The 16,701-nt window shown below is 31.2% G+C and overlaps 3 protein-coding genes across 3 annotated transcripts; all 3 read left to right on the forward strand.

The window, feature by feature from the left end:
- The first annotated feature begins 372 nt into the window (after positions 1 to 372).
- Positions 373 to 2,734, forward strand: LOC123292491 (gastrula zinc finger protein XlCGF26.1-like). The gene is made up of 2 exons (XM_044873194.1): positions 373 to 666; positions 732 to 2,734. The coding sequence occupies exons 1-2, from the start codon at positions 439 to 441 to the stop codon at positions 2,403 to 2,405; spliced, it is 1,902 nt and encodes a 633-aa protein (XP_044729129.1). The 5' UTR covers positions 373 to 438; the 3' UTR covers positions 2,406 to 2,734.
- A 1,668-nt stretch (positions 2,735 to 4,402) lies between these two features.
- Positions 4,403 to 11,047, forward strand: LOC123292771 (zinc finger protein 665-like). The gene is made up of 5 exons (XM_044873486.1): positions 4,403 to 4,507; positions 6,322 to 7,762; positions 9,470 to 9,537; positions 9,615 to 9,851; positions 10,041 to 11,047. Exons 1-5 carry the CDS (start codon positions 4,481 to 4,483, stop codon positions 10,911 to 10,913), a joined length of 2,646 nt encoding a protein of 881 aa, XP_044729421.1. The 5' UTR covers positions 4,403 to 4,480; the 3' UTR covers positions 10,914 to 11,047.
- Positions 11,048 to 13,069: 2,022 nt separating this feature from the next.
- On the forward strand, positions 13,070 to 15,609 carry LOC123292486 (endoplasmic reticulum-Golgi intermediate compartment protein 2). The gene is made up of 6 exons (XM_044873189.1): positions 13,070 to 13,357; positions 13,422 to 13,577; positions 13,643 to 13,806; positions 14,407 to 14,713; positions 14,813 to 15,073; positions 15,488 to 15,609. Exons 1-6 carry the CDS (start codon positions 13,258 to 13,260, stop codon positions 15,571 to 15,573), a joined length of 1,074 nt encoding a protein of 357 aa, XP_044729124.1. The 5' UTR covers positions 13,070 to 13,257; the 3' UTR covers positions 15,574 to 15,609.
- The last annotated feature ends 1,092 nt before the right edge of the window (positions 15,610 to 16,701 follow it).

Here is a 16,701-nt window from a genome sequence, read left to right on the forward strand (position 1 = left end):
TCTCTACACTTTTAATTTGGGTGATCAAAACTTTTTTTTAAACTTCCGGTCGAAATTACCGTATTTATTTCTGTACAGCATTTATGTATTTCGAATACTTATGCAGAGTTAGTATCCAGCAACGCCGTACACATTTGCTGGTGCAGGGGCGAGTCGCCAAGGGGTGTGATCACATCCCTAAATTGGATATCACACCGTGTGATATTCATTCTCATCTGTACTCACCTGTACCGCGCAAAATTCACGCCATGGTTTTAAACTCACATTATTTTACCCGAAAATTTTGGCATGGACTTGTAGTCTATTATTATGTATTATAATTTACCCTTCATTTAATATTCGTCCAGCAAATCCACGCGGCATATTAACCAAATGTCAGACGACTGACAGCATTTCGTTGCTGATCAGTATGCAGTTAATTGATCCACAGTTTTATCTATGGATGCAAGGAAAGGAACATTTAAATTGATTACACAATACACATGTATTGTAAAAACTATAACAATGGATACTGCCGAAAATACGGAAAATGTAATTATTTTATCACCTGATGATTTCCAAAATATATGTCGTACTTGTTTATCACAAGCCCAGTTGGAATCAATTTATTTTGATGATACAGAATTTTCGGTTGTTAATATGCTAATGGCAATTGCAGATGTAGAAGTAAGTTAATTTTACAATAAAAAAAAGGGACCTTTTTTTTTTAATATTTGATGAGGTATTTTAAGATTTCAGACACAGATAATTTACCATCAAAAATATGTACATCATGTATAAAAACATTAAATTTAGCTTTCCGTTTCAAAAAACAGTGTGAGGAAGCCGAATATAAATTAAAAGAATTTTTAAACACGTATAAAATTTTAAATCGATCTACTGATGATGTAGAACATGTCGAAGTTATATCATCCGTTAAAGAAGAAGAAACATTTGCTAACTACTTACACGTCGATCATTTTGAAAGTACCAATGATTTAATATTTCCCCAGTTAACTGATACGGATGTTATAGTTGAAAGCTTTGTTGGTATTTATGAGGACGAAAAAGATGAAAATTCATGTCAGAAAATCGTTGAAGAGTGTGAAGATATTCAAACAAGCAATGAAACTCATAAACAAAATGAAGAAAAAGCGGAAGAAAAGCATATTCGAATGAAAGAATGTTCGGTTTGTAAAAAATTAATAAATGCAAAGCATTTAAAAGAACATATGCAAGGTGTACATTCAATAGAGAAATCTTTACAGTGTAAAGAATGTGACAAAAAATTTTCGTTTCGGTCAAATTTTATACGACATGTACAATTACATGCCGGCGTTCGAAAAAATGTAGAAAAACCAATTGTATTCAAAACATGTCCTACTTGTGGAAAATTAATTAAATCAGATCGTTTAGCTTACCACATAAAACTACATTCAACAAAAAAATTTCAGTGTGAATTATGTCACTATACGTTTTCAATTCGTTCAAATTACTTCCGGCATTTAAAAATACATAATGGTGAAAAACCCAACGTATGTCAAATTTGTGGTAAAGGATTTATACAAACTCATTCGCTGAAAGAACACATGCGTGTACATACTCAAGAAAGACCGTACAAGTGCAATTTATGTGAAAAAACATTTATCCAGAAAACTCCATTAAATAAGCATCTAAAAAAAGTGCACGATTTCAAAATTTCTATCGAAAATCATAAGCAATTTACATGCCATGTGTGTAACGAAATTTTTACGTCTAGTAAAGCATTAAACGGACATTCTAGAGTGCACATTCCTAAACCGTTTCATTGCGATAAATGTGAGAAACTATTTACAACTCAAACAACTTTAAACGAGCATAACTGTGCTCCTAATGGATCGGTTAATGGTATCGGACAAATAAATTCAGGTGAATTTATTTGTGAAGTTTGTGGTAAAAGATATCCATATAAATCTTCGTTATCTCTCCATAAAAGTCATCATCATTCGAATGAATCACATTTATGCAATTTTTGTGGTAAAAATTGTGTTACAAGTGCAAGACTTAAAGAACACTTAAAAGTTCATTCCGAGGAAAGGCCATTTACGTGTGAATTTTGTACCAAAACATTCAAAACAAAAGCAGTATTAAAAATTCATCTTGTTCAACATACGGGAGAACGGAAATTTTCTTGCTCGCAATGTGATAAAACATTTAATCAGGGTACACACTTAAGGCAACATATGCGTGTGCATACAGGAGAAAGGCCTTACAATTGCATAATTTGTAATAAAAGTTTTGCTAATAAAATTAATTATATTGTGCATACGAGAATACATTCAGGCGAGAGGCCATACGTATGTAAAATTTGTAATAAGGGTTTTCATCATTCAACGGCAAGAAAAAAACACGAAAGAACTCATAGGAATGAAAACGAGATACAATGAATCATTTTTTATACAATTCGTTCCGTGATCTTAAAATGAACATTGGATGAATATTGAAAAAAAAAAAACTATATATCGTGACACCCATAAAAAAATCGGTATATGGCCTACGGATGTTGAAATAATATTCAAAGGACCGGAAAAGGAAACTTATGCAATATGGGGATACCTAAGAGATAAAAGATAATTCTTTTTTTACGAAAACAAAGTGTTTGTGGGTCGAGAAAGCAAGGTTGCCAATATACCAAATTTTGATCAGGCTACAGGATTTCCGTTAATTAGTAGTATGTACTGTAGCACTAGAAAACTGGATACTTTTAAAAAATAAGAAAACTGTCAATATTTTTCGATATAATTTTAATAAATAAACAATTAAAAACTTCTTTGTCTGCTTTGTCTGCTGTTAAAGATAATAAATATTTAAGGTAGAGTGAAAGAGAGTTAGCGCGTAACATCATTTGTCAGACGAGGACAGCGATTGCCGGCTGTGCGACGCTTTTAAGCCATTGCGCATGCGTCGAACGTTAGTGTTCTCAACCACCGGGGAGTAATAGAGACGACTTATAATAAATACTCCAAAAAATATGTAATGCGTCGCACAGCCGGCAATCGCTGTCCTCGTCTGACAAATGATGTTACGCGCTAACTCTCTTTCACTCTACCTTAAATATTTATTATCTTTAACAGCCAGCAACCCTTATTTGCGGCCAGATTTAATTAAGCAACTTTATATGATAATTAATAGAAAAAAATTAGCTTCAATTTGACATATAATTAATAAAAATAGGTTATAAGGGTATAAATTTATCGAAATCATATCTGTTTACACCTGGCTGCAAAGAGGTGCGGCCAGGTGCGCAACGGCAACCGTGATTTTTTAGAATCTTCATATTAATTACCGTGATGTAGACGTTATTTTATTTAAAAAATAAATAGGGGAAATTTTTTACCAAAAATCAATTAAAAATAATTTAATTAAAAATAATGGCGGCCAAATTTTGATAGGCACCCTAGTAAATATATATTCTCTTAACTATAAATAAACATAAAAATTTGGTTTTAAACAAAAAGTCGATGAGCACACCAATCTGCAGCGGGATCTCGTACTATAACGTCAAAGGTAGCACAGGACTGCCGTACGTCCTTAAATGACTGGCGGAACGAATGAATGTAGATCTGGTATGGGTACCGGGACACAGGCATTCCAGGAAATTGTGAAGCCGACGAGCTTGCCAGAAATGGTACGATGCTGCCGGACACAAGCATCAATAAATACCCGGGAGTTCCATTTGCGAACTGCAAGTTACTCCTGAAAGAGGATATTCTGAAAAAGGCCAATCGTAGATGGAGGGAAGAACATTACTTGTGGTACTACAAGACAGATATGGTCTGAGTACAATCGCAGGCGTTCCGAAGTTCTCATATCACTTACAAGGGCCTCTGTTCGCAAAGTTGTTGCGGCTATCACAGGACACTGGCTGGGCTGCAAGCATGCTGAACGCTTAGGCCTGGAAGTGTATCACGACTACTGCAGGAGCTGTCACAGTGGTGACGAGGAGGAGACAATGTCTCATCTTCTCTGTCACGCCCAGCTCTTGTCATGAGGAGATGGACTTACTTGAGCCAGCCTCTCTTTGACGACCTCTCCGACCTAAAGTCAGTCGACGTCAAAGCCCTCCTGCTGTTCTTAAACAGCTCCAAATGGTTCATGGAGTAGTGGTCTGCCTCTTTCTACCTTTCTCCCAGCGGTCAAGAATTCACTTATTGATGCTTACTCTGTACAGCTCTATGGATTAATTTTTGTAAGCGGTGTAGTCACACTCTATTTTAACCATTTCGAATTTCCTGTCTGTAGTATTCCTGGATCTAAGCATATGACGGTTGCCCATTCCAATATTCCATTGTTAGGGTAATTTAATTACAAAGCCTCAGTTAAAAATTTTAAATCGATGGAATACGTAGAAAATATATTAATTTTATCAACGAATGATATTAAAAACATTTGCCGTACTTGTTTGTCTGGTGAAGAACTACAGTCAATTTTTTCTGAGGGTAATAGTTATTCAATTGTAAGTATGTTAATGGCAGTTGCTAATGTACAGGTAAATCGAAAACATCTGTAATCAATTGGGCGGCAAATATTTAATTGTTATCTATATATATAATAAAACTAAGTCGATAAAATGTGCGTGCCGATAAAACTTAAAAAGGAGTCCCGACACGATAAAGGGACTTATGTGGTGTGATAGCCCTTTATCCCTCCTCGAACAAGAAAGTTCCCGTTTTAATCTAAAGGGCATGTTTTTAAAGATATAAGGGACTTTCCGACCCTTCAACTTGGAAATTAAGTGCAGTGGCGCCATCTGTTATCGAATATTTGAACTTCGTTCAAGAGTGTCATAGTGTATAGTCTCCATAGTTGTGAGCCATTGCAGCATGTGTAGTAGTGGCGCGAAATTTAAAATTCCAATTTCAATAAAATCTTAAATTTCATTTGTTAATATAATAAAGTTGTTAAATTTTGTGTATTTATACGTCATTATTTAACGTATATTTTGGAGTTAAAGCGACATAATTTTAGTTATCCAAATTAGTTCTCAAAATATTTAAAAATTTAGGTTTTTAAATTTCGCGCCTTTACTATATACGCTACCGCTACAGAAGCTAGAAAGTTCCCGTTTTAATCTAAAGGGCGTGTTTCTAAAGATATAAGGAACTTTCCAACCCTACAACTTGGAAATTAAGTATAGTGGCGCCATCTGTTATCGAATATTTGAACTTCATTCAGGACAACGATTGTTTGGGTTGCATTTCCAAAAGCGTTGCGAGCAATTGTAGCATGTGTAGTAGTGGCGTGAAATTTAAAATTCCAATTTCAATAAAGTCTTAAATTTAATTTGTTGCTATAATAAAGTTATTAAATTTTGTGTATTTATACGTCATTAGCTAACTTATATTTTGGAGTTAAAGCGACATAATTTTAGTTATCCAAATTAGTTCTCAAAACATTAAAAAATTTAGGTTTTTAAATTTCGCGCTTTTACTACAAATGCTACCGCTATAGAACCTTTTATTAAATGACCAGAATACTCTAGAAGGTGTGAGAGAGAAAATATTTTCAAATTTTCTCGAATATTCTAGAGCCTAGCTCTCTGAATATATAAGAGCCCGGTGTCGCTCACCAGAGTTAGTTTAATTTGAACAGCGAAACGAGCGATTTCAAAACGAAAAGAAGAGAAGTTATCTGTGAGCCTTTATTTAGAAGTATCACGTGTGAGTATTTTTAATAGTGTGTTTAATTAACTCTCGATTTTGAAACGAAATAGAAAAAAGTTATTTGTGGGTTTTTATCGTGAAATTTCAAATGTGAGTATTTTTAATAGTGTTTAATTAATTCTAATGGTTTTTTTTTCTTTAAATTGTAATTTTCTTAACCTTCAAAAAGTCGCGCGGCGTCGAATTGATGCCTTCTATATACTTTTGGCCGTAAACAAAATATCGCTCGACCGCTTGAAGGTTAAATATATTTTTTTTTGTCTCAACGTACCCCACGTTTCCGTTACAAAATAATTATCTATAAAATGTTTATTTAATTTATATTTTATAGAATACAATGCCCAGACGTAAGAGAGGAGGAGATTTGGCCAGTTCTGCAGCGAAACGGCGGAAACAAAAAGAATCTCGAAGAAAGGAAAAGGAAGAAGAGCACGAAGCACGTTTACAGAATCAACGGACCAGAATGAGTAACCTGAGAAGCAGAAGAAGCGAAGAAAGAACAGCAAATAAAAGTACTGAAGAGTCGAGAATTTTAAAAGATAATCTAACAAAGGAAGCATTCCACTACGAACCGACGAAAAAATATTACAATCATATCAACTCCCGGGCGAAGCCGGGTTTTTTAGCTAGTTATTTATAGATTTCAGATGCGGATAATTTACCAACAAAAATATGTGATGCTTGTATAAAAACCTTAAATTTAGCATTCTGTTTTAAACAGCGTTGTGAAGATACCGAAAAAAAATTAAAAAATTTTCTAAACGCACACAAAGTAATTAATGAGGATGTCGATGTCGATATTAAGACTGAAATCATAGTGGAAAATTTCGCTTATAATGATGAGGATTCTATTGATAAAAGTAACGAAATAGAAAATATCTTGTATGAAGAAAATGCCAATGATACGATTCAATCCCCTAGGTTTAACAACGACTATAAAAATACAATAGAGGAAAGTTCTCAATATCATCCAGAAAACGACGAAATTAAGGAAATTAGTCCCAGTGACAAGGGATTAGGTATTAGCCTAATTAAAAATTTACAAATTTCAATGTCTAAAAATTTAATGACGACATGTACAATATGTTCAAGAGAAATACAATCTAGACGTTTAAAAGATCACATACGTACTATGCATACACTATCCAAACAATATCAATGCGAAACATGTGACCGAAAATTTCAGTTAAAATCAAATTATGTAAGACATTTAAAAATCCATACTGGCGAACGTCCTTACAAGTGTGAAATTTGTGATAAAGGGTTTATACAAGCGTTTGGATTGAAGGAACATATGCGCGTACATACAAAAGAAAGGCCATATGTGTGTAAATTTTGTGATAAAACATTTACACAATCGGGTAAATTAAACAAACATCAAAAAAGCCACTTGACAGAAAATGATAACGAAAGTAATGCTTTTAAATGCCAAACATGTAATAAAAGTTTTAATAGTAATCTTGGGTTAAGTGCGCATTCACGTGCGCATGCAAATGGTGAATTTTATTGTACAGAATGCGATAAGCCGTTTACATCACAGCAATATTTAGACGATCATTTTTATTTTGAACATACAGTAAAAAGTGAAAATGGTTACAATTGCCTTGATTGTTCGAAAGAATTTTCAACCAAAGAATCTTTAACTACCCATAAATATAACTTTCATTCTGGTAAATTATTTTTATGTAATTATTGTGGTAAAAGTTTAACATCTAGCACTAGTCTTAATTTACACGTAATAAGTTTACACTCCAATGAGCGACCTTTCCAATGTGAATGTTGTTCGAAGACATTTAAAACGAAATCTACGCTAACAATACATAAACTAATTCATACAGGGGAAAGACCTTTTGCTTGTTCGAAATGTGATAAAAAATTTCACCAACGTGCCCATTTATTATCGCATTTGCGCACTCATTCGGGTGAAAAACCATTTAATTGTATTATGTGTGGAAAATATTTCTCTTCAAAAATTAATTACACTGTACATATGCGAATTCATTCTGGAGAAAGGCCATATGTGTGTCAAGTTTGTGACAAAGGTTTTTATCATTCAAGTACAATGAAGAAACATCAAAGAAGTCATAAATTACAATAAAAACAAGAGAAAACAAACAATTGACTGAGTTAATTGTTGAAATACCATGCATAGACAGTGTTGATTACTCTATCACATTACACATACATACATGTACACATACGTTACTGATATTCCCATATAATACATACTATACGCCTAATTTGCGCCCTCACGGGTAAACAGTGATGTTAACGAAAAAATGATTTTTTACATTTAAACTTTTGTTCTATCTCTAACGTTTTACTAACCCATAGGTCAAGACCCAATTGACCTATGTTGCTCATTTACGAACTTGACCTCACTTTTTACGTACGCTGCAAAAATTTCAGCTTGATATCTTTTTTCGTTTTTGAGTTATCGTGTTGGCAGACAGACGAACAGACGGACACACAACTGAAAATGGACTAATTAGTTGATTTTATAAACACCTATATCAAAATTTTGTTCATAGCATTAATATTTTTAAGCGTTACAAACTTGGGACTAAACTAGTATACCTTGCATATTACATATATGCATGGTATAAAAACTTATTTAATTAAGGCATATTATTTGAAATTAGAAATAAATTGTATCAGTTTTTATCACTAGATTTTATTTAATAAATACATATCCCAAATTCTCATTTTCAAATTGCGACTAGACTATAATTTAAAATTAGACAAATTCGTCGTTATAATTTGAGTAATTTTTAAAATGTTTATTATTTTATTAAAAAAATAAAAATTTTAATAAATATTAAAATTATTTTTGCTGCTTCCGCTTTCTTTGTTTTGCTAAGACATCACTTAAAGTCCATAACAAGCGATTTTTCGAAGTGATTTCAGGTAATATATTAGAAACTATTTGTTTATGGATTAAATAATGAATGTGCATTGTAGTTTTATAAATTATATCTTTTAAACAAAGGCATAAAAAATTTAAGTACAAAAAATTACTGGTGTGATTTTTACTACTTTTTCAAATGAATACACCTTATGAAAATTGAAAATAATCGACAAAAATTGATTGTTTTCAATTTTGATAAAACTTATATAACGTAATTTTGGCTAAAATCTACACAGAATCTACAGAAAAGCGATTTCTCGAATAGATTTCAGGTGATATATTTCAGAAACTTTGTGTTTGTGGATTAATAAACCCGTGTTTTATTTTTAGAATCAAAATTACGTTAGTATGGGAAATTTACAAAATTACGAACCAAAAACTTGATTGTAATTTTTCAATTTTTTATAAGGGTGTGTTCCTTAACAAACTTAGTATACAAGATAATTTTGATCCAAAAAATTTTAAAAAAAATTTTATTCGACGGTTCGAAGAGTAGTTACTTGCGGTATCGCTTAAAATCCATAGAAAAGGGATTTCTCGAAACGATTTGATCTTAATAACTATTTGTGATTAAATGAACCTGATTTTTACATTTTTTGACCAAAATAGATTATAATTTTTCTATAAAGCATGTTTTCATAATACCAACAATTATTCGAATTTTGGAAAAAACTATTTCGGTAGAGTATATTTACAACCCGGTATATATTAAAAATGAAAGTATGGTTGAATTATTTCGAAATTAATATTTTCTAGTTTTTATGTAAAACTTAATATTTTTCTTTATAAAATCAATATTTAATGGAAAATTCAGAAAATATATTATCTTTAAATGAATTTCAAAATATTTGCCGAACTTGTTTATCAAATGGCCAATTAGAATCAATATTTACTGAACAAGATAATTTTTCATTCGGTAATATGATAATGGCAATTGCTAATGTTCAGGTAAATAAGTCGAAAATACGAAAAGTGTATTCCGTACATTTTATTTTTTAAAGTTTTACCTTTTACAATAATTTTAGATAACAATCACGGATAATTTACCGTTGAAAATTTGTCCTTCATGTATAACGACATTAAATTTAGCATTCCGTTTCAAAAAACAATGCGAGGATACTGATTTGAAATTAAGGAGTTTATTGAATAATTATAATTTAACAATCATTCCTGTCGCAGAAATTATACCCGATAATGATAACAACTCAGTTAAAAATGATTCATTCGAAGAGGAAAATTTGGATCAAGAAAATAGAAAAAATGTTAAAATAAATATAATTAAATACACAAAAACGTGTCGAATTTGCTCGAAAATAATTCAAACAAAACATTTAAAAACGCATATGCGTATGCACTCGATAAAAAAACATTTCAATTGTGAAAATTGCGATCAAAAATTTCAATTTAAATCGAATTATTTACGCCATTTAAAAATTCATTCCGGGGTAAAGCCATTTAAATGTGATATTTGTAATAAAAGTTTCATACAAGCGTATGCATTAAAAGAACATTTACGTGTTCACACGCATGAAAGGCCGTATAAATGTAAATTTTGTGATAAGTCTTATAAACAGTCAGGTGCCTTACTTGTCCATCAAAGGCGTCACGCTTTACAAACTGATTGCATTGATAATAGTACAAATTATCGATGCAAAATTTGTAATCGAGGTTTTTCTAGTCAGTTAGGGTTAAATGCACATTCACGTACGCATACAGCTAAAACATTCGATTGTAACGATTGCCATAAACAGTTTAATTCGCAAACACGATTAGATGGACATATTTTAAGTCATGCAGCGAAAAAAGACGAGAAGCTTTATCATTGCATAGAATGCTTAAAAACTTTTAAAAATATTAACTCCATTAATGCGCATAAACGTTTACATTCGGGAAATGTATTTTTATGTAATTTTTGTGGGAAAGGATTTGTTTCTAAAAATACTCTAAATATGCATTTACGTGTGCATACCGGGGAAAGACCATTCTCATGTACAATCTGTGATAAAGCATTCAAAACAAAAAATTCATTACGTATTCATAAAATTTTACACACTGGTGAACGGCCGTTTGCTTGCTCTAAATGTAATAAAACATTTCATCAAAGTGGTCATTTATCAGCTCATGTGCGTACTCATACTGGGGAAAAACCACATACATGTCGTGTTTGTGGTAAAAATTTTGCATTCAAAACAAATTTAACTGTACATATGCGAATACATTCTGGTGAGACACCATACATTTGTCCAGATTGTGGAAAAGGCTTTTATTGTTCAAGTAGCATGAAAAAACATTGTCGAAATCATAAATTACAAAGCCCTAAATGATTTTTTAAGAAAGACATTTTTGCGATCTATTTAATTGAAATTTTAAGATTTAGATCACACGTTATATGGGTAATCTGAGTTTGTGTAACAGACTTTTTATACCATGTATATATGTAATATGCAAGGTATACTAAGTTTAGTCCCAAGTTTGTAACGCTTAAAAATATTAATGCTATGAACAAAATTTTGGTATAGGTGTTCATAAAATCACAATAAATTAGTCCGTCGGACCCATCTCGTAAACCGTTAGAGATAGAACAAAAGTTTAACTTAATAACGCCATCACTGTTTACCCGTGAGGGCGCAAATTAGGCGTAAATTGTATGTATGTATGTGTAATGTGATAGAGTAATCAACACTGTCTATGCATGGTATTTCAACAATTTCTCAGTCAATTGTTTGTTTTCACTTGTTTCTATTATTTTTCATATTTATAAATTAAAAAGTTGATTATTCGATTCTAAATTATGACTTTTATTTCAAATACCATTTGCTCAAATTATTTTATAAATTCAAAAATTTCAGAATTTTTCGTTATTTTATAATTTATTTTTAAGTCGGTACGTTTTAAAAAAACCAAAAGTCAGAGATCAATTTTGAGCTGAGGTTTCAAATACCTCTCCACTCGAATTTCACGTCCTTATATATGATCTTGCTCTAGGTGTTTACGCGGTAATTTATCAAGACTTATACCCAAATGCGATGAATTCTTTACCTTTTTTTCGATAATATACGAATTGATCAAAAAAAAAATTTTTTAATATTTTTAATAGATTATACTTTTCGTTCAAGACCGGCTTTTGATCTACGAGTGTAGGTATTTAATTCAAAAAATTAGATAAGTGGTTCAATTTAATTTATTATATCTAGGCTCTTGATAATCTAGTTACGCTATTCAAAATAATTCTAATTTGTATTGTTATCCGAAAGTTAAAATAGCATTTATGATATTCTGCCACCTTTTTTTCATGATAACAAGCTTAGAATACGGGAAAAGATAGTAATTATTATTAGTTTAAGAAAATAGTTTTTTAAATCTATTAATAAAAACTGTTTTTCTAAACTTATCCAGTCAAATTACACTTTGAAGGTTACAAAAATTCCCATAGAGCTAAAAATTGGTATGAATGTTCAGAATACTATTATAAATGAATTGTGAAAAGTCCCCATCAATCCCCTTTGTGCAAAAATTTTATTGAGGGGAGAAATTTGCAAAAATAGTTTTTTCGCGTTTTTCAGCAAAACGGTGAGTTTAACAGCAAAAATAGTTCAGACAAATTGTAGATCATTCAATTATCTACAAAATGTGTCTCTGCACCTTTTTACATAAGTGCTGCCGTTTTCGTGATGTAGCGGTTCAAAGAATTGAAAAATTATTTTATTCGTAATATGCACGTTTATATACATTTTTGAACCGTTATACGAGTAAAAATATGAATCCCTATATCTTATACATACAAATTTAAAAATTTTTAGAATATAAATCAAGAACTCCGTCCCTATTTTTATTTAGTAGCATGGTTTCAAAGGTCTCATACTCCACAAAATACTGTTAGTCGTAAGTATTGAAAGAGGTGGTGAATTTTCGGAGTACCTGAAAGACCAGACATCTGTAAAAATTCATGTGCAGTGTCGAAATAATTATACTCGAATGAGTAGCATTGATGTTGTGAAAAGACAGCGCCAAGAAGAAGAAGCTGGTTCATCAAAAATAAGTCCTCATATTTTTACTCGTATAACGGTTCAAAAATGTATTACGAAAAAAATAATTTTTCAATTCTTTGAACCGCTATATCACGAAAACGGCAGCACTTATGAAAAAAGGTGCAGAGACACATTTTGTAGATAATTGAATGATCTACAATTTTTGTCTGAACTATTTTTGCTGTGAAACTCATCGTTTTGCTGAAAAACGCGAAAAGCCTATTTTTGCAAACTTCCCCTCTCAATAAAATTTTTTGCACAAGGGGGATTGATGGGGACTTTTCACAATTCATTTATAATAGTATTCTGAACATTCATACCAATTTTTAGCTCTATGGAAATTTTTATAACCTTACTTATAATTTTAATGAATAATTTGACTGAATAAAACCAATTGAGTGTAGTTGAACTCCATTCATGTAAATTTGAAAATTTCACCGTTAACAATGTTTGAAAGCGTTGTCAAAAATAATTATTGGTAATAGGTATGCGCTCCTGATTGTGTAATTTTTACCCTGCATTTGTAAACATTACACGTGTTAATGTTTTCAAAAATGAACTTTTGCAATTTACCCTTTTTATGTAATATTAAAATTTTTTAAATGTTTGATGAAATAAATGTTTTTTAACCTTATGAAAAATGCGACGGCGTAAAGTTAATATCACAAAGATAAAAGAAATCGATGGATTTTCGAAATATGAAGAGGGATGTGTAGAAACTTCAAGTACAGGTGGTTTTTGTAAGTTAATTCAAAAATAAAATAAAAAACTTGTACATTAAACCATATATTTTTCTATTTTCAGTTACAATAATTAGTGTTTTATTAAGTTTGTGGCTAATTTATTCGGAATTGAATTATTGGCTTAGCAGTCAATTTATTTTTAAATTATCTGTGGATGATGATCCTAATGCCAAGCTTTTAATTAATATCGATATAACAGTTGCAATGCCATGTAACAGTACGTATAATTATCATTTAAAAAAAATTGTAAATCTAAAAACTTAATGAGTAAAAAATTTTAAGGTATTGGAGCTGATATACTGGATTCCACCAATCAAAATGTATTCAATTTTGGAACCTTGGAAGAGGAAAACACATACTTTGAATTAACACCAAAGCAACGACGACAATTTGATTCGATGGTGAATATTAACACTTATTTAAGGGAGGAATACCATGCCGTTCAAGTAAGTTGAATTTTAATACCTAATCACACCAAGAAAAACATTTGAATTTAGTTCGATTACATAAATAATAGATTAGGTTAGAGTGGCTGTCCTGGGGTGGGACACACTTAGACCATAGGGTCCGTTGTGATACCGTTAATGAGTTGGCCTATCCTCGGCCACTACTCCATGAACCAATTGGAGCTGTTTAAGAACAACAGGAGGGCTTTGACGTCGACTGACTTTAGGTTGGAGGGGTCGTCAAAGAGAGACTGGCTCAAGTAAGTCCATCTCCTCATGACAAGAGCTGGGCAGTGACAGAGAAGATGAGACATTGTTTCCCCCTCGTCACCACTGTGACAGTCGTGATACACTGCCAGGCCTAAGCTACATAAATAATAAAAAAGTATAATTCATGAATAGGAAATTTCTATCCATTTCGATTGGTTTTCGATACTTGAATAAAAAAAATTTCGATGCACTCAATCTGATCCCAATCGGAACAAATAGGAAATTCGATGTATTATTTCCAAATATTTACAGAACCGCCAATTTTCTTTTTTATACTAGATTTCAATCTAAATCGAACATTTAAAAAAAATTGTTAACGTTATTTTCTAGGAGTTATTATGGAGAACAAATCAACCAGCAATGAGCTTTAATCCCGCTAATTATGCTAAAGAAACTATTGATAAACCGTTTGATGCTTGTAGATTGTACGGCCAGTTAACTCTAAATAAAATTGCTGGAAATTTTCATATTACTGCCGGAAAAAGTTTAATTTTACCACGTGGACATATTCACATAAATACATTCTTCCAAGAAGATAATTACAATTTTACACATCGAATAAATCGATTAAGTTTTGGTGATCAAAGTCCTGGCATTTTACATCCCTTAGAGGGTGATGAAAAATTTGCAAGCGAAGGTAAGCTATTTTTAACATGTCTTATCCATTTGAATTTTAACTTGTTCGAAATTATTGCCAAATTTTAAAATTTCTTATATTGTTTTTTATTGTTTAAAGGCATGATGTTATATCAGTATTTTATCGAAGTGGTTCCAACGTCTGTACAAACATTTTTTAAGCAATACAACACTTATCAATATAGTGTTAAAGAACATACACGGCCTGTCGACCATGAAAAAGGAAGCCATGGAATTCCAGGAATCTTTTTCAAATATGATATATCACCCTTAAAAGTAACCGTTCGGCAAGAAAGGGATAATATATTTACGTTCATTGTCAGACTTTTTGCAACTGTTGGTGGAATTCATACAGGAATAGGTAATTCTGTTCATTTTATAAATAAATACAAAGTTATTAATATAAATTTTTTTAAATGCAACTGAAAATCCCAGAACTTATATTTTCAAAAGAAATTCGTGAGGGCTAGAAGGATTCTGCTCGACTAAGTACTTACTATACATTATTTTGTTCGTTGTGATGTCTAGAACAAAGTTATATGTATTTTAATCACTCATTAAAATAACCCAAGCGTAGGTATTTGATTAAAATAAAATAATTGTCTTCGCAACTTTTTTCCACATAAAATATTTCCAGATATCATAACGAACAAAATAACACATGATGGTAGATGTTTGGCATACCTGTATCACTGAAATTATTTCGATTTTCCATAATTTCTCGGATTAGTAATTTTAAGAAATTTTACAAATACATACATAATTTTTGTTTTAGGCATGTTGAATACTTTAACGCACATACTTTGGCAACCCATATTCAAAAATAAAAAAGCTGGAATTGTATCTGATATTAAGCAATGATTTTATCTTGGCGCACATTTTTAATGGTGTTTTTAGTGCAATTAATATTTTAGTATAATAAATTTTTTTATAATTTATTTTGTTTTATTGTGAAAATAAAGAAGGTTTTTACAGATTTGGAATTGAAATATTATTAGTTTTCCTTATCTTCAACATTTGATGTTCCTGACGATTTTAAAATAGCTTAATAAATAAGATAAAAATACTTTTTAAAAAGCGAGCTTTTATATGAGGCAAAAGCTCTTTTTACCTGAAAAAGTGTGAATCACAAAGCATTAAATAGCAGTTCAATAAGTGACTAGTTAAAATCCTAACAATCACAACTGTAGGTCGAATAATTTTTAGAAAATTTTTTATTCAATGTATATGTCGCAGCCAATTAGCTTAATTAGCCGTTAAATTAACAGCCTAGCCTTTTAACTAAATCGACCTTAATGATATTCAACCATTAATCAGGCAGCTAAGCAAATGAATTGGATCAATAACGTTTAACTACTTGCCTAGCTTAGTAATTTTAATTTCCATTTTTTCGTTTGCCCATTTGCGTATTAAAGTGTTGAGAATGGCAAAACAAAGACAACGTGACAGCTGGCAGTATATCCTTTTTAAAATGGAGGATTCGGAAAAAGAAGAACGTATTGTTTAAGCAACCACATCTCACGTTTTTCGTATAAACTATGGTTGAAATAGTGATGTAACATTATTGAATTTTTTTCCATGGAGTTTTTTGAAGCCTGATGTTTCTGACTACACGTCTACGACCACTCATGCCTTGAGGGAGAAAATTCAGACCTGTATCTATTCAGCTACATTTACCCAAAATGGTCAAAGAAAATTTCGAAAAAAAACTTCTATTTGCCATCAAGATCTTCTTATTTTACCAGATATGCTATAAAATAAATTACCGGATATTCTATTCTATACATAGCCTTATACTGCAAACTTTATGAATTAACAAAAAAATTTACAACTTTTAATTGAAATACTGTGTTTTCTATCAAAATACATCTTGCGCTAATTTAGGTACACCCTTTACCACGTATTTTAGGTAATGTTTATGAATGTTGAAATTGCAATTTTAATTACAAGTTAAACCTACGTATATTACGTATTTGTAATTAAAATTGT

The sequence above is a fragment of the Chrysoperla carnea genome, chromosome 2, assembly GCF_905475395.1.
Source record: "Chrysoperla carnea chromosome 2, inChrCarn1.1, whole genome shotgun sequence".
Classification (NCBI taxonomy): Eukaryota; Metazoa; Arthropoda; class Insecta; order Neuroptera; family Chrysopidae; genus Chrysoperla; species Chrysoperla carnea.